The sequence below is a fragment of the Dreissena polymorpha genome, chromosome 15 (assembly GCF_020536995.1).
Source record: "Dreissena polymorpha isolate Duluth1 chromosome 15, UMN_Dpol_1.0, whole genome shotgun sequence".
Classification (NCBI taxonomy): domain Eukaryota; kingdom Metazoa; phylum Mollusca; class Bivalvia; order Myida; family Dreissenidae; genus Dreissena; species Dreissena polymorpha.
In genome coordinates this window covers 1,787,761-1,806,423 of record NC_068369.1, presented here as the reverse complement: position 1 = coordinate 1,806,423, position 18,663 = coordinate 1,787,761, and the positions used below count along the sequence as shown (strand labels likewise).

General features: G+C 36.7%; 2 protein-coding genes across 2 annotated transcripts in view; both read left to right on the top strand.

Moving 5' to 3' along the window:
- The window catches only part of LOC127860496 (helicase with zinc finger domain 2-like), a 268,978-nt gene that overhangs the window by 247,237 nt on the left and 3,078 nt on the right, over positions 1-18,663 (top strand). The gene's annotated exons all lie outside the window — the stretch shown is intronic.
- The window catches only part of LOC127860503 (helicase with zinc finger domain 2-like), a 29,936-nt gene that overhangs the window by 8,195 nt on the left and 3,078 nt on the right, over positions 1-18,663 (top strand). The window contains exons 3-19 of the mRNA XM_052398610.1: positions 2,828-3,034; positions 4,323-4,362; positions 5,808-5,920; positions 6,155-6,364; positions 6,545-6,581; positions 6,737-6,861; positions 8,502-8,636; positions 9,132-9,201; positions 9,399-13,077; positions 13,335-13,423; positions 15,870-16,034; positions 16,212-16,349; positions 16,462-16,847; positions 17,094-17,324; positions 17,554-17,790; positions 18,159-18,309; positions 18,434-18,601. Of these exons, the coding sequence (XP_052254570.1) occupies positions 2,828-3,034; positions 4,323-4,362; positions 5,808-5,920; positions 6,155-6,364; positions 6,545-6,581; positions 6,737-6,861; positions 8,502-8,636; positions 9,132-9,201; positions 9,399-13,077; positions 13,335-13,423; positions 15,870-16,034; positions 16,212-16,349; positions 16,462-16,847; positions 17,094-17,324; positions 17,554-17,790; positions 18,159-18,309; positions 18,434-18,601 (6,181 nt within the window). The remainder of the gene's footprint in view (positions 1-2,827; positions 3,035-4,322; positions 4,363-5,807; positions 5,921-6,154; positions 6,365-6,544; positions 6,582-6,736; positions 6,862-8,501; positions 8,637-9,131; positions 9,202-9,398; positions 13,078-13,334; positions 13,424-15,869; positions 16,035-16,211; positions 16,350-16,461; positions 16,848-17,093; positions 17,325-17,553; positions 17,791-18,158; positions 18,310-18,433; positions 18,602-18,663) is intronic.

Here is an 18,663-nt window from a genome sequence, read left to right as displayed (position 1 = left end):
TTTTAATATTATGATGGGGATTGTATAGCATGCCTGTATATCATAGTTATGTATTAGTTCAGCAAGCGGTGCAAGCGTAGTGTATAGCCATTATGTGTTTTACTTACTATCGCATTTAAAAATCCAGTTTCAAATACATTTTTATAAGCGTTTTTTTAAACAACTGAATAAAAACGAAAAACTTTAAAACAGTATACCACACAGATCCGTCTAAACACGTATACCACACAGATCATATTACTGTAGAAATATTTTCTTGAATTTTGTTTCGTAAATATATAATAGAAACCTGAAAATGAATGCAAAATGATATAGTGTAAGCTCCGCCCATAAAGTCTATTGCTTAATTTCACCAGAGGAGATGTTTCTGTGTCAAAATAAAATAATGTCCCCACACTGATCCTACCTTTTTCTAACCGTTCAAACGCGCGGTTGCACTTTACTGAAAACATACTTATTCGTTTTATAAAATCATGATACCTATAGAAAGCTCTCATGAATGAGCGGGCTCTCCTCTTTATCCCATTGAAAATGGTGACATATTTAAAAAGTTATCCATAAAAATCTTACCTTCGTCGCGCATTTGTTGACATTTTACTCCCCACACAGATCTTAAAAAGTCACGTGGTATAGGCACCGTGATAATTGTATGTGAAATATCTAGTGTTTAGACGATGTACACTGTGCAAGTCCGAATAAATATTTGTCTTGTTTAGGTATATTTTTCAGACCATGTCAAGAAATATCAATATGGACAAACACTTTAAATGTAATTTGTATGTTCTCGCGTGTGTGTAATTATTGTGAATTGTTAACGATTCCGGGCCGCCGCCAGTATTTATCCCGCAATTTTCTATTTGAAAAAAGTAATTATGTTCCTGTTAATCAAATAGCTCGACGGCTTCAGTGTCTTTATTGTCAATAATAATTACTACACTTGTGTCGAATATGTTCTGCTAAACTTTATTCTGACGCAATATGTTAGCCGTTGACTGTGTCTTTTGCCACTTGAATGGTATTAAGGGTTCAATGGCATATTCATTGTTATAAATCCATATTTGCCGTTGTATTATTTCACCACGAAATAATAATCGCATTTTTATCCATGATTTCGACCTTAATATATGAGCATCGCTCTGTGAAAACGGGGCTTAATGCATGTAAGCAAAGTGTCGTCCCAGATTAGCATGTGCAGTCCGCACAGGCTAAACAGGGACGACACTTTTCGGTTTTACTGTATTTGTCGTTTAAAGGAAGACTCTTTTTTACGAAAATCCAGTTTAGGCGGATAGAGTCGTCCCTTATTAGCCTGTGCGGACGAAACAGGCTAATCTGGGACGACACTTTACGCACATGCATTAAACCCCCTTTTCACAGAGCACGGCCCATATAAATGATGGGCTTTATCGTGGTTTCGTATATAACCTTATAGCACTGGTTATCGCAACCTAAATTCCCAACACATCAATGTAAAATATGAAATTCAATGCGCTTTGTCAGTAGTTGATGAACTTATGTGTATTACGTTACCTTCATATAACACGCAGATAATACATTGAATTATAATAGGCTAATGCATTCTGTTTTGAGGTTGTCCAGTATTTCTTAAACCCCACAAATGCAGATCATTTTCTATTTCACAAGAATGCAAAGCAAAACAACATATCTTTATTTACGTACAGTACACCAGGTATAAGCTCTATTTTTCAAAATTACAAAACGAAAGTAAAAGTTGGTCTATTTTTATAAAATAGATACAACATTACGGAATATGATTTTCATTGGTGACAGCCGTTTGGTTTTCAGGAAAGATAAAGGCTGTTGAATGTAATTGATAAACACCAAGTTGTAAACATGGACTTACCGGTAGTGCTATTTTTAGACGTTTTGAGTATTTAAAAGCAGTGAGATTTGTCAAAGTATAATATAAACAGTTTGACTTTCTGCGAAGATTTTTGTATAGATGAAATTTTTTTTTTTAATTTATATTTGTAAATATTTTGTTCAATAAGCAACTGACAAAAAGAAACTTCAAAGTGATACTATAAAACATAAACATAAGGAGGACTGTCATCAATGATTTAAAAGGTAATGTACTGCGCAGTTATAACATTAAACATTACACAAATCTCAACTCACTTCCTTACAAACTTAGTGTTTCAATATCTTATTTTTTAAGCTGTATTTGGATTGTTATTAATTTATTAACCTAAAAGAGTACTTTGTGTCATGGTTAAACGTTTACGTAAGTACATGTTTATATTAACTAGGTTAATACTTCCGTTTTATTTATAAAACAAAACGACTGTCAATATATTTTAATTTTTTGCGTAATGTAATATGTAGAAACAAACTTATTTTCCGTGTAAGAAGCGATTTTAAAATATGAACAAAATATATCAATTTACATATATCTGAAAACACGAACACTGTATTTTTGAAAAACGATATCGATCTATATTAATAAATGTATGATGACATTCAAAAGGATCTACCGATTTATTACAGTAGGGATGCCAGTTTATTTATTCATAGACATGAGTAAACTGATACATGCGTACTACAGGCTCATTTCCTTTTCATGTAAAAGTATCTATATCACAAAAATTATCTAACCGTTCCTATTTCTAATTGTTAATCAACTTAATAAACAGACCGAATAATCCTAGAAGCATACCTATGTACTTAAAATGTACAGACGCACAATACCTGACAATGTAACTAACAGGTATCTTTCAAATTCTTAACTTGATACTGCTGAGTTTTAAAAAGAATTGTATCAACTATGATATTTAAAAAATTTCATAATATTTAATAATGCCTTTAGATGGCGGGTGAGAACATCTCGGATTTGATAGAACAAAGCCACATCGCCGCCGACGATGGCGACATCGACGGGGCTCGGACGCTCGCCTTAAAAGCGCTTGTTGGCGCCTGCAAGGAAAAAGATGACTATCTCAATGGGTTGAACCCGGGTATTCAGGAGCAACAGCTTGCGGATTGGTTTGGCGAATGTTCCTTCGTCTTTAACAAGGTTAGTCGCTTGATGATCCTGACATGTTTTGTCGTATTTAACAAGTTAGGTCACTGGATGTTTGTGGAAATATTTCTAGAAGGCTGAGAAATTACTCAGAGTCTTAGTTTGCCAAAAATTGCATCAATTTTGCGTGCGTTCGTCCGCAAAATTAGTTTGTGCATTACTGGTCCTACCTTTTGTGTGTGATTGTCCTCAAACTTCTAAAGAATATTTATCTCCAAGTGCTACTTCGCATTTTGTCAAGGTATCGGGCTTGCGTTATTGTTTAAGGACTTATTGCCTTTTGTCTTTAATTTCGTTTGAACACAACTGTGCGCAATTAATGAAATCCCGCATTCTTTCTGTACTCTCTCGACAACAAAGCACTCTTGGCGGGGGTTACACTGCCTGTGACTACTTCGCGTTACATGTACACTGTGGCTACATGCAATGGGTAATACCATCAGAGACGTTAAATGTTTATTTACGTTTCTTTTTACATTATTGTATGAAGATTGTCACCATATCCGAAGTATTGGAAACGTCAGATTCCACATACACATAGAGGAACATTCATAAGAAAAGTGATTTATGAAAGTTTTGTTGTTAAATATCTGCGAACGATAATGAGGACTGGAAATACTTAATTGCTATTTAAGTCTACATATCGACATTATTTGTTGCTATAATTAGAGGACACATCATACAGAGATAGGACATGACGTAATCAAACGTGAATTAGACCAAAGTGAAGGTCATATACAATGTATACATTCAGTCGTGTCGTCTTTTGCATATCGCGGTGTTACATAATACATAATATGATTGTGTTAGTCGTAATTTTGATATTAATGTTCGTTGGCACGTTCTAAGTTTGTTTGTATTATTTGTGTAATTAATATTAAATGACGCACGCAAATTTATTAGTTATAAACATATAAACTTGTGTTAAAAGTCTAAACAGATTATTTGTAAACCGATTTTGAATACACTGTCGTTATCCGTTGAAAATGACAATTTCATTACAAAACAACAATACATCGTGTATGCAGATACTGTACATTCGTAACCATGGCATTAAATTGTATGTACGAATTTGTGTAATGTTATGTCTTATTGGTTCTACACATATACCTTTTTTCAAATACAAATGTATCATACTGTAAAAGAAAATAGCAATGTATGCTATCACACTCTTGATAAGTTATCAAGTGAGCATTCTTTCAATGATAACATTAAATATACTCAAGTTATAACAGAATTGCGTCATGCACTGTAACATGCATGTCCTATTTGTTCGTTGTAGATTGGCGATTATATCCAGTCGGCCAGATATTTTTACACAGGTTAGTATTGTGCACGCTATCAGCTGCTCGATATGAAGTCAGCAGTAATGTATTGATTACCGGTAGATCGTTATAAAAACTTGTCGTCAGCTTGCTGAAAATGTTGAACGTTTGCCAGAATGTTAACAAATGTTTATCCCTGTTTTTATTTATTTTTTTGAAAAAGCCAACCTATCTCAATGATAAATAAATTATTCATTCGTTGAACATTTATACATATCTGATTTTGTCGGACCTAAGGAATGTTTCGACTTTACACTAAGTAAATTTTCGTCGGTGCATTTACAAGATTAAAACTGACAGTCAACGAGTGGACAACACCCCGCAAAACATTAATAGAACTAAATTGTTCCATTAAGGTTCAATTGATTATCTTAATAGTGTTGTTGTTGCTGAAATGTTTGCTTTCTTATTAAAACTCATATAGTGTACATTTACTTCATTAAAAACTTCTTTTAAGGTTTCTTTTTCAACTCACGTGATTACAACGTTCTTACAGTGTTCTTTTGCGATAAAATATTTTCCGTCTTTCATCGTTCGCCGTGCCTTGTCAATTTTTGTTTGTAAAAATTGTAGAGGTCGCATTTAATGTCCAATCTTCATTTCACGTTGTCAAAACATTTGTGCCAATAACATCTTTTCCGGACTCAAAACAGGGTCACGAGGGTTCATCAACTAGGTCGCTAACTCAACGCAAATCAAAAGCTAGGGGTCACTTTTTGTCCAAATTGTAAAACATAGGCTAGGGTAATTCTATGTACGTTAATTTTGACGATACTTATATTCGGGACTAACCAGTATACCGTATTTGAGTATGCTAATTGGTTTGCTGTTTAATGTTATATCAGATCGGTACAAAGTGATCAATGGACAAAGTCACATAAGTAAAGTATTTAGTAGCATGCATTGTATTAAATTTATCTTGAAATAGAAGCTACTCGTCTACATTTGGTACAATTGCTTAATTTGAAATTGACAATCATGCCATATATCATGTGGTTTCTTCGATCTTCCTGTAAGAGTAGAATCGGAAAATGTAGATCATTTTTAGCGTCATCGGACCTCACTATTTATATTAATTTGGAAATTAGTAAGATCGCCATATCAAAATTATTACCCGTGGGATGCATATCATGCGCCACATGCCGTCACAGAACTTTCTAATTAACTGCAGTTGTCGACGTTGCGCATGTGTAGCATACGTTGATTGCAACATGTTTTGTTATTTGCTGGCTTGTTAATTTACTACATATTTTGTTGAACAATATGCTACAAATGTGCTACACAACATACGGCAGTCATTTCCAAGTTAGCAACATTTAGTAAACAACTGTCATGATAAAGCACCACTCAAAATATTTATTAATATGTTATTTTTGACGCCATGATAAATATTTCACAAACTACTGTAATGCTGTCTGCATTTGAGACCTGTATAATTTAAGCAACACTGTTTGACGGAAGATGGACAGAACAGGAGCATATAGCAGTTTCAGACGTCTTGTGGAATAATATCGTGTACAATGTACCCGCATTCGAGCTTTTCATCACGCAACGTGTATGTGTTTTCTCATATTACTATAAACTTCAACATAGTCGCATTTAATACATTAAACAAATAAAACCGGATCAATCAATACCGGTCAAAATAATAATGATTATGTGTGATAGTTTGAAGAACTGACGTTCCTCCTGTAACGTTTCATTGCTTTACTTTTCATAACGTGATCAATTATCTATTTATCGCTGTACAATTTGATACGCACTGTATTTAACAATTGTTTGCTTTCAGAATATATTTGCGTTTCTTGTGGAACTGGACAGGATCGCAAAACTTGCGGAGAAAACCAAGAAATGGAAACTGTGTTTGCTGATTGAAGCAGATATCAATCGTGTTTACAGCGTATTGTTCAGTTTCCATGGTATCGGAACTCAAAATATACGGTCCCACCCAGGTCGCAAAGAGGCCATGTGGAGAACAGCCAGATGCTGTTTGCAAATAGTATGGACCACTTCAAATATCTGTAACTATTGACGTGATTTAATTAACAATCACATAACAATCAGACGTATCGATATCTCACAGACATCATACTTGACCCATAATAATGTATTTAAGCGTGTTCTAAAATGTGGTTAATCACTTGTCCTAAGACATATTTGTTTTAAATTATTATTTCAGGGAGATCACATGAACGTGAAAAAAGTATGCAGTATCAGTAAGTATCGCATTAAAATATAAATTGTTAATTCTTTGCGTATGTTAAAACCTTTGTTTTTGTTCGCTGAATCGGGAAAGCTCAGTCAGTGTATAAAGTAGGTAAATTCAACAATGCTTGCAAGCAGTCCATAAAAATGCCACTTTGCTGTTTAGTTCTGCAAGAGTTCTGTGACTACAATGATGTTGAAGCCTTCGAGTTGTGGAGCAAGGCACTGTGTATGTCTGGAGACTACGATTTGGCACTCAAGAAGTGCGAGCTGGCCTTACAATATTGTCAGGTACATTGATATACTTTCTCAAATGAATCATTTGTCGTTTTACATATTTTACTCATTCATACCGTTTAAAGTAAGTTTTCCATTTGATGAATCTTGAAAAACTACGTTGCACATTGTACATGGATAATATATCACGAACAATTAATACTTAAAAAAAGAAAGCTTTTTTAGCTCAAACGAGCAAAAACTATTAAGATAACCGATTCTAGTCACCGGGATGTAAAAGTGAACACATATAAAATATTTTCCTCTGACACTATGCATCGAAGATGTTAATTATAAATGCAAAAACTATTTACGTAATAACATATGTTAATCCACAAAGTCGTTGAAATCATTTTCATGGGTTTACAACAGGCCATATCCACATGCAAACGATTTCTTTTCTCAAATCACATTGAATTAATGTTTGATGTTATGTTTGAGGTGAGAGACCTAAGGCCATCTTGTTACTTGCTTTTGTCTGCACATTATTATCCCCCGCCAGAGGCGGAGGGATATTGTTTTGGCGTTGTCCGTCCGTCCGTCCGGCTGTCCGTCCGTCCGGCACTTTTGTATCCGGAGCCATATCTTGGAAGTGCTTTGGCGGATTTCTTTGAGACTTGGTATGAGTATATATATGCATAAGAGGATGATGCATGCCAAATGGCATTGTACACCATCTGTTAAAAAACAGAGTTATGGCCCTTTGTATCGTGGAAAAATGCTTTTTACTATAGGCACTTTTTGTCCGGAGCCATATCTTGGGAGTGTTTTGGCGGATTTCGTTGAAACTTGGTATGAGTATATATATGCATAAGAGGATGATGCACGCCAAATGGCATTGTATACCACCTGTTAAAAACAGAGATATGGGCGTTTGTATCTTGAAAAAATGCTTTTTACTATAGGCACTTTTGTGTCCGGAGCCATATCTTGGAAGAGCTTTGGCGGATTTCATTGAAACTTAGTATGAGTATATATATGGATAAGAGGATGCTGCGCGCCAAATGACATTGTACACCATCTGTTAATTACAGAGTTATGGCCCTTTGTATCTTGAAAAAATGCTTTTTTCAGTGTCAAATATAATCCTTTTGTGTCAAGAAGCATATAGGCGGGGGATATCAATTCAACGAATTTGCTTGTTATCTTAGATATTTAAGAGGGGCTTCACATTTTTTCAGGTACATGTTGCAAACTCCTAAGGTTTAATAATATCAGCAATCAGCAATTGTTATAATAAGCGTTGTCATGGAGAAAATAATTCAGTGTAATATGTAATCAAGATTATAATAAATCTTATTTAGGCAGTTTATAAAATGTGTCGGTATAAACTAACCTTAAATATGTAGGTTACATGAAAATCCAGAAAGATTATGAGCCGAGAAAGCTTTATCTGCTAGTCCGTAATATAAAGCAAATGGCAAATTGCCTGTTTAAAACAAGACAATACGAGATTAAACGTTGACTTGCAATTATCCACTGGACACTTTGAAATTAAAAACGTTTCTTTCGTTATTAAAATCGACTCGTATGGAAGTAGACGGTTTAGCAATACTCTAAAAAAAAATAATTGTTTAGTTTCGATACATAAATGATTATTTTTTAATCACATTTTCAACACGTTACCAAATATATTACCTAAATTCATTCACAAGGCTGAAACCGATGATCGTAAACGCCTAGAAGCGCTCCGCAATCAGATTTCTTTGAAGATCCCGACGCAAGAGGACAATGCAGACATTGAACCCGACCAATCGTGGCTCGCTGGGACAAGTGCATTCAACAGCACTGTGAGTTACTCGTTTGTTATTTTGTATTTAATATATATAGTTTGAAACAGCTTTAAGTGGTTTAAAAAATGTCACAAAACAGTTGTCTCAATTGTTTTCTTTGAGATTCATATGGAGAACATGCTCCTCCTCCGATAACATAAACCGGGAAGGGAAGTGCTGTTTTGACAGTGACGAAGCTCTTGCTATGTGTTAAATAGATTGTGCGGTTCTTTTCCCCCACATTCCATGCAATATTTTTTCGTAACCTTACAGTACTTAACACGTTAACAAATATTCTGAGCACCGTATCCAAAAGTCTAATTATATAAATTAATTTAAGCCTTTATAACTGGTTCGTATCAAAGAATTTTTTGTTTGTTAAAGCTTTAAAAATCCATACTCCTTTGTCCATATATTGCCTTTGTCCATATATTGCCTTTAAATGTTACCCGTTTGCTTCCTACATAACATGTATGTCTGCATCCGCATACACTTGATGTCTGTTTAACACAGGTCGCAAACAATAAACGTTCAAGCACACCAGATTCCGATATGTCTCGGCGTCAAAAGAAACACAAAAGACGTAAGTTGCATAAAAATTGTTAAGTTCAAAATTTAATTATAATTGGATATGCATTTCAGGTATGATGATTCTATAATATGCAGCGCTACTTCAGACAAGAACAAGAGTTAATATACAAATTAGTAATTTTCAGACGGTTGACGTCATATATAACAGGACACTAGTTCAGTGCTATATTTTGATGTCTTTTGTTATAGCAAAAGCCCGGAGCCCTAGTTTAGCGACCCCAGATGCAGTTAAAGAGCAAATAAAGGCCCAGTTACAAAAACAAGAGCAACAAAGGACTAGAAAACGCTCGAGTGACAGTGCTGAACGAACAAACAACAGCATTATATCACAAGAACAAGGTCATTCACGAAAAAACTCCAAATTCAACGGATCTGACCTTGTCAACAACACAGTGAGGCGATTGCCAAATGGCATGCGATCAAGGCATGAAAGCCATACCAGTACCACAAGTTCTGTCTCGTATGATTACGTGAGCATCTTCGACTCTGACTCAGACGACGAAACTGATGTTGAAACTACATCAACAAATTCAAGCTTGAATACATCCGGCCTTGACATAGAAGATGGTATTGAAGAGAATGAACCGAGGATGGATGACAATGCCTCGTTTTATGAACAAAGTTGTCGTTACTACCAGGAAGCCGTTGTAGACCAGAATGTAGAAAAACTAGTGAAGGAGGACGCAATTTTAAAACATGGCGTTGACTTAAACATGTCTTATATGAGTCAGTTCGAAGACAGGCACCCAGGTGTTGTGAACCGTGATACGTTTTATGGAAAAGCTTTATCCGAAGCTGAAATGAAAGAAAAGATCCTGATGAACCCCCAAAAGTATATTCCATGTACCATTCAAATGGAAGGCGCGCACGAAGCGTTTTGCTCTCCTGTTGGCGGAAATCATCCTTTCTCAGTGATTGAGATATCGGGAAGGTCGAAGATTGGCCAAGTGTTCAATGAAGATAAAGTTCTTGTTGAATTATTAGACGACAATAAAACGCACGAGAAAAGGTTTGGAAAAGTCCTTGGAGTATTAGAACGTCAGCGGCATAAGGACGTGAAGAATCCTGTTTTCATCTGCACCTTGGATGATATGGAGAGTCACCTTGTTCGTCCAATGTGCAAAACTGTTCCAAAAGTACACATAATCAACAAACAAGTTGCTGAAAAATATGGATACAAGGGCAAACGCTTCAAGGTTGAAGTATATGAATACAATGAGAGGGCAGGAATACTATGTGACCCTAAGATCTACGATATCAATCCTGCTGGACAGAAAACGTACGTGTTTCTTGTAGCATACATTAGCTGGAGTCCGCTTCATGTTTATCCTATTGGGGCTATCATCAAGATTTTAAATTGGGGAAACAGCATTCCCAAAGGTTTGGCGATACTCAACCTCCAGCATGAAGTTCCGTCAATGTACAAGCAAGAAACGGTGCAGCGAACCGAGAGCATTGTCCGACGGGGTGGCGATGAACCGAGTGAAAACATGTTTGTTGGAAGGACAGATCTTACACACTTAGAGGTATTTACTATTGATCCTCCTGACGCGAAAGACTTGGATGATGCTCTAAGTATTGAGGATGATGGCGATGGTTATAGAGTGGGTGTGCATATTGCAGACGTCTCATCGTTTGTTGAAAAAGACGATCCTATCGACAATGAAGCGCACGACCGGTCGACAACATTTTATCCAGGGATTCGGAGACCACGGAACATGATACCCGAACCACTTGGTTCAAATCTTTGTAGTCTGTTGCCGCATCGACGACGATTGACAATGTCTGTGTTTTTTCTTCTTGATAATACAGGAAGACCAAGACAAATGGAAGGTGACAATTTTCTTATCGAAGAATCCTTCATCAGGTCGCGGAAACAGCTGTCATATGGCGAGGCTCAAAAAATAATTCAATCAAACGAAAGCTGCCATGATAATCAACTTTCAAAGGACATTCGAATGCTGTTTCGATTGGCAAAACACATCAGAATGAGACGACTTGGTAAGTCAATGTATTCAATCAATCAAGATTGGGAAGAGTGTGCGGACGACGAATCAATGTCGGAAACTAAAGAAGCACATTACCTTGTTGAAGAATTTATGATCATGGCGAACAAGAAAATAGCAGAAGTATTAAAGAGACGTTTCCAGGGTTGCTTGCCTATTCGTCGCCAGCCGCCGCCTAGCTTGGAAGGTCTTCAAGAGTTCATCAATAACAATGGACCATACATAGACATAATGTCTATGTTCCAAGGAAAAGGTCTAAAGGGTGTGGAGAGAGGCGTATACAATTACTTACACAATACTGATCATTCGAAGGAAACCAAAACCGTCGCAGTGTCAGAAGTGCTATGGAAGCGAATGAAGTCATCACCGGAATTTGCAGCGAAGAGTCTTCAGACGGATCTGTTGTTTGCGTATCAACATGTCATTTATCAAGAGTGGCTGTCAATCCAGGAACGTGCTGGGTACGTGTGCGCCGCAAGTGTGTCTGAAGACGATGGTAAACATTACTCTTTAGGATTATATCCTTACACGCATTTTACGTCTCCTATCAGGAGATACAATGACCTTGTCATCCACAGATTGTTGCGGGCTTATATCCGGCGTCAGCCGTCTCCGTACAGCAGGAACGAAATAGAAAATATCTGTGTGAAAGTGAACACAATGTCAAGAAGGTCTAAGCAATACCAAAGGGATTGTAGAGCGCTTCAAGAAGCTGTCGATTTGCACAACAACCCGCAAATGATGGGATGTTTTGTTGCTGAGGTGTCAGACCGCGGCTTTTCGTTATGCTCTCCGTCACTTAAACACACAAAGAAAACAAACCGGAACTTGCACTTTAACCTTTTGGACATGGGATTTAAACCGGAAGTGTTCAAGGATAAAAGCACTAATTGGGACAGTGTAGTAGCGACTTGGAGAAAACGCCTTTATGATGTCAAAGGTGAAGCTCCGATGTACCCGCCAGATCGCGATGACCTTACGCTTAACCATCGGAGGCACGTTTCTCTCATACCATTGCCAATCTGGGCGAAGATGGTTCAATCTGCTTCTGATGGTCGACTGGATGACCTTTCGCGACACATTAAAGTAGCTGCCTCAAAGGGTCACATACACGCCACAGGGCACGACGATGTAAGCACCGAATGTCGCGAAATCGAACTTCTCCAGCCAAGTACAAAATTCTCCATGATATTCTCAAGAGGACAGACAGTAAACGTTCAGATGACAGCTGGGCCACAAAGGGGATTGCTTGCTGTGAAGCCAATGTTGTTTCACATGACAAACAGTGTCAATCTCTGTCTGTTGCATACAGATGACCCTGTGTTGCATTTCTACCAGTATGTAACAAATTCAACGTGCGATAAATACCGAAATGTGAAACATTACTTGGAACGATGGTTACCTTTGATTTTGATGGAGGCGGCCACTGGAGTAGTTCAGAACGAAGAATCGTGTTGCATAAAAAGCCGCTTTGTCTTGTGTCTGGAGCATTGCGAGACAAGAAATATTGAACTTTCGGGCACAGAAACCGATGACGAAGAAGAAGATGATGATACCGACAGCGGCAATTTTTCATATGACTGGCTCTGCTTGAAAGCAGCCGTTCCAAATGTCAAGCAAGAAACAAATAATCAGTCATTGTTCGGGAACCTTCAGAACTTTTGGATAGGACATGCGCAAGTGACCAAGGTCAAGAAGCTAAAAGATTCTAACCAGAAGCTGAGAGATGCTAGCAAGACTGGCAAATTAAAGGTTTTCTTTGAGCTTCATGACAAAGCTCCACCTGTCCCACTTGAACTGACACAAGATGCGAAAAACGCGAAATATCAGGTTGAGATTCTACGCAAGTCTGAAGTTGATAGGTAAACTGTTACTTTTCGTATTAAATGAAAAAAATGGGGGATATTTTTTTTTGTCATCGGGTAAACAAAATAAAGTGATACGCGATCACAAATGTGAAACTAAAACTAAATATGATTATTTGTATTTATAATAAATATTACCAAATGAAAGTGTACATATTAAGGTAAATGAAAACGCATTTACACAATTGTTGAATATGCAAGAAAAATAGTTTTTTTAAATACATGTACTAACACTCGTTATTTTCATGTTGCAGAAGGACAGAAACTTTTATCAAGAAGCTTAAATCTTGTGGTAATTCTTTGGCGGTAAAAATTGCCCTCAACGCCAAAATACCAGATCTTGGTAAGATTTTGTAACTAAAAGATGGTTTAACTGTTTTAAAGCGGTAACCTTGGTTTAATACGTCTGTTCGCTGTGCGCGATGTTTCTTGGTTTACCGTGGAAATAAGGCTTGCACATTTTGTAGTCGTCATTTTGTTATAAGACATCTTTGTCTTTATCAAATTCTGAATTGGTATCAGACCAATCAAATAGCACCTTGTTACAAAAGGTACGATACAGACGCTGATCCCTTTGTGGAATCTACCGTTATGAAATTGCGTTTCTCGTATTCAAAACTATCCGCTTAAATTATCGATGCTTCATGGACTTCATTCGAAGATAATCTTTACGTCAAGTGTCATGTCATGACTTGACTCATTTATACTGATAAAACGAAAGTTTGCTAGCCAGTACCTACCCTACCCTGGCTCATACGTTAGTGACAATAGAATATAAACCGACCATGGGATATAGAAAGCTTGCATGGCGATCTAGCTTGGTATTGTATTTGGGTCTAATCAGGTCAAAATCAAGGTCACTGTTACTAATTATAGAAACAACTTTCTCGTAATAACTTGTGTTTGGATGGAGATATTGCAACGTTTTTTTTTGTAAATGTGGATTACAGTGATTAAATACGTAAGGTTCTGACAATGATTTATACATAGCTTGCATAGAGACCTATCGTTGTATTGTATTTGGGTCTATTTGGGTGAAGGTCAAGATTACATGTACTTAATACAGACAAACATTTTGTCGCTAGAGGTTTTTTTTTTGGCTACTTTAAATTTTGTTGCAAATCTGGCAAACATGCAGACATTTGAATTACATGTGGGCAAAATGGGCGAAAGGCAAAGGTAACTGTTATTAAAAAAGACAAAAGGTTGTTGTTTTCGTTCAATAACTTTCATGTAACATTCTTTATGACCAGTTTTGGATTATGTTGTGGGCATGTTGGATTAAGATTACTGCTACTTAAAATACAAAAAGAACAGTTTTCGCGAAATAACTTTTGGATTAAGGTATTCAATTGATATGGTGTTTGTACACTGCTTGAATGCAGACCTAGCTTGGGATTGCATTATGGATCAATCGGGTTTAACGCAAGGTTATTGTAAATACAAAACAGGAAAAACGGTTTGGATGGGTTTATCTCTGATTATTCTGAGATCGTGTGCACTTGTATCTTACATGCAGTACTAGGGATTATATTTGAATCAAGAGAAATGTCAACGATACTAAAAACTGTTTCTTTTCATTAACTTGAGTCTGGGTGGGGTTTTTGGCTGAACTCTAGTATGAGATTGCTTTTTATGCCCCCGGATCGATTGATCGGGGTATATTGTTTTTGGCCTGTCTGTCTGTCATTCTGTCCCAAAACTTTAACCTTACAGTAAAGTTTTGCAATAACTTTTGAAATATTGAACATAGCAACTTGATATGTGGCATGCATGTGTATCTCATGGAGCTGCATATTTTGAGTGGTGAAAGGTCAAGGTCATCCTTCAAAATCAAATGTCAAAAATTTAAAACTTTAATATATTAAAGTTTTGCAATAACTTTTGAAATATTGAAAATAGCAACTTGATATTTGGCATGCATGTGTATCTCATGGAGCTGCACATTCTGAGTGGTGAAAGGTCAAGGTCATCCTTCAAGGTCAAAGGTCAAAAATTTAAAACTGTAATATAGTAAAGTTTTGCAGTAACTTTTGAAATATTGATCATAGCAACTTGATATTTGGCATGCATGTGTATCTCATGGAGCTGCACATTTTGAGTGGTGAAAGGTCAAGGTCATCCTTCAAGGTACAAGGTCGAAAATTTAAAACTTTAATATAGTAAAGTTTTGCAATAACTTTTGAAATATTGAACATAGCAACTTGATATTTGGCATGCATGTGTATCTCATGGAGCTGCACATTCTGAGTGGTGAAAGGTCAAGGTCATCCTTCAAGGTCAAGGGTCAAAAATTAAAAACTGTAATAAAGTAAAGTTTTGCAATAACTTGAAATATTGAACATAGCAACTTGATATTTGGCATGCATGTGTATTGCATGGAGCTGCACATTCTGAGTGGTGAAAGGTCAAGGTCATCCTTCAAGGTCAAAGGTCAAAAATTTAAAAATTTAATATAGTAAAGTTTTGCAATAACTTTTGAAATATTGAACTTAGCAACTTCATATTTAGCATGCATGTCATGGTGTATCTCGTGGAGCTGGACATTTTGAGTGGTGAAAGGTCAATGTCATCCTTCAAGGTCAAAGGTAAAAAAAAGCGGCATTGTGTTTCTGACAAACACATCTCTTGTTTCAAGTATAAGTTAAACGTTAAAATCTGATTGTGTGTTATTGCCATGTTTATTTTTTCAGTTTGTATTTTAACGATGAACTTGTATAACATTATAAGTTTATAACATAAGATGAACATGTTTATATGTGTGATAAAAAAAATGTTTGCTTTTCAAGATCGAGATCATGCACATATTGTGACCACATTGAGAGATCGAGACTTGTATTTCGACGGAACTGAAGGCAGTGATGAAAAGCCGCTTCCGAGAAACAATAAAAAGCAACAGGAAGCCATCGACAAAGCACTTACATCAAGATTCACGCTGATACAGGGTCCACCTGGTAAATAGTTCGATGATTCTTTGTTTCAATGCACATAATTTAATCTGTTGAAGAGTGGAAGTAATATCATTGGAAGTTGATATTTGTTATACCTGGTGTAAGAGAATGCTTATAAATAATATTTCAATAGTTTTAAAAATTGTAAGTTGAAAAGCTAATATGTATTATGATTTACAGGAACTGGAAAAACGTACACAGGAATCAAGCTAATGTACCTATTTGACAAGATAAACCGCATTCAACACAAAGAAGGGAAACCCAGCAAGCAAGTGTTGTTCTGTGGACCATCAAACAAGTCAGTTGACCTTGTTGCCAGTAAGTACTGACCAGTTAACTGTATAGCAAGTGATGCGTGCAGGTTTTTTTCTGGTTATGTAAAAATAGTAATCGGATGCACATATAAAGCAGAGCATATAATTTTTTTCAGGATGGATGTTGGAACGAATGGGAACATGCAAACCAAACTTTGTAAGAGTATACGGTCGATCCATTGAGGCAATCGACTTTCCCATTCCCGGGCGCACTTTTTTATCCAAAAAGAGCACACGGACTTCCAAAGCAGATGAGAGACTTAAATCAGTGACGCTTCATCATTTGATTCGTGAAAAAGGGAAACCCTACGCAGAGGAAATAAAAGCGATGGACCGCTTTTTCAAGAAAACCAACTATGCCCCTATGCCCGAGCAGGCTCGAAAATACGTGCATCTTATCCGTGAAGCTTGCATAGACGAGATACGCAAGCATGATGTTATTCTATGCACCACTGCAGTAGGCTCAAACCCCAAGGTGTTGGAGGCAACGTCCGTTCACCAGGTATGTTAATATGTTGTTTGGGTTGTCTAGTTTATTTGCATTTATGTGTTGGTACTATATACCAGACAGTTATAGAAATAATGAACATACGGGAACATTTTGAAGCTTCAATGTTTTGTAATAATCCTATAGTATTGTATTTAAGGCGAGTAATTCGAAAGGACACTATATCAAAACAATACTCGCGATCTTCTATCGATTATTACAATATTTAATTGGATTTAAAAGTACATCCTGTGTTAACAGGTGATAGTCGATGAAGCTGGAATGTGTCCTGAGCCACAATGTTTGGTTCCGATTATTGCTACAAAAGCTGAACAGGTGGTTCTAATTGGGGACCACAAACAGCTACGACCGATAATTATGTGTAGGGAGGCAGGACAGCTGGGCATGGAGACGTCGCTGTTTGAGAGATACGCCACGTCGAGCAGCTCTTGCAACGTTCAGTTTGTAATGCTAAACGAACAGTACCGCATGGTAATGAAATTGCACAACTAGGATGTGCATTGTTTGTATTATTCTCGTGTGATTATGACTTAAATGGTAAAATAGAGCACATTGATCAAAGTGATCACTTTTTACTATTAATGATAACAAAATATAAAACAAAAACCTGTTATTACAATGTATATTCTAATATTTTACGTAAATAACGAAGTATAACAATCATATTATAAAATTATATCCGCATGTCATTTTATTAAAGCATCCACAAATTTGCGAATTCCCGTCACGACAATTTTATGAAAAGAAGCTAAAAACGCGACCTGGTCCCTGGTGCTTTAAAGAGCCAGAGCAGCCCTTGAAGATCTGGCCCCAGGATCACTACGACACCTATCCACACGTCCTGTTGCACGTGGAGGGAGAGGAAAAGGTTCTTACTGTGTCCACGGAAGACGGCAACGAACAGTCGAAGAGTAACGAAGCGGAAATCAATGAAGTGGTGAGTATAGGATGTTCATAGAAAGGCGATGGTTTAAAACTGGGTTTTATTGAGTTTATATAGGTTTGCATGTAGCGGAGGAATTTAATCAACGAGTCACAACAATCTGGTGATAGCAACTTGAGTTAGTCCTGGAAATTCCATGTCAAAATATAGATCTAGCATACTAATGTTGAATCAATGTTTTTATTGTCATAGAATATTGATTTTAAATTAAAATGATCGGTGAGCACTTTTCCAGCTTGTGTAACTAGCATTTGAGCATATCCCGCGAACTACATTCTCCAATTAAAAAAAAAAGTTATATAATACTATGATAAAAAAATACATGCCAACCGAATCCATGAAACAAAATCTTGATGTTGCAGATAAGAATATACCGGTATCTAGGCGAGCAGACATCCTACGACAAGGTATGCATCCTCTCGCAGTACAATGCACAGTGCGCTGAGATCCGACGCAGACTGAAGGACGAACAACTGCAAGAAGCACATGTTAGCACCGTTGTATCCAGCCAGGGTAAGAGTTCTGAATATTAAACTACGTCTGCATTTTACAATAAAATAACTTTTACTCGCTTTGCTATTTTAATGAGACTCAGTTTCTAAAGCGTACCCTTATAAATTGTAAACTGTTTATTTAGGCGGTGAGTGGGACTATGTGATCTTCAGTACCGTACGATCGCTGCCTGATTACAAAATTGAGAAGAATCCCACCTTGGGCTGGTGCAAGCACAATCTCGGATTCATCACTGACCGTAACCAAGTCAACGTTGCCTTGACAAGAGCTAGAAAGGGCCTTGTAATTATCGGTAAGCCTTTTGATAGAGGGTTTCAATTAACAATTGTACTTTGTGTTTGTATATCGTTAGTA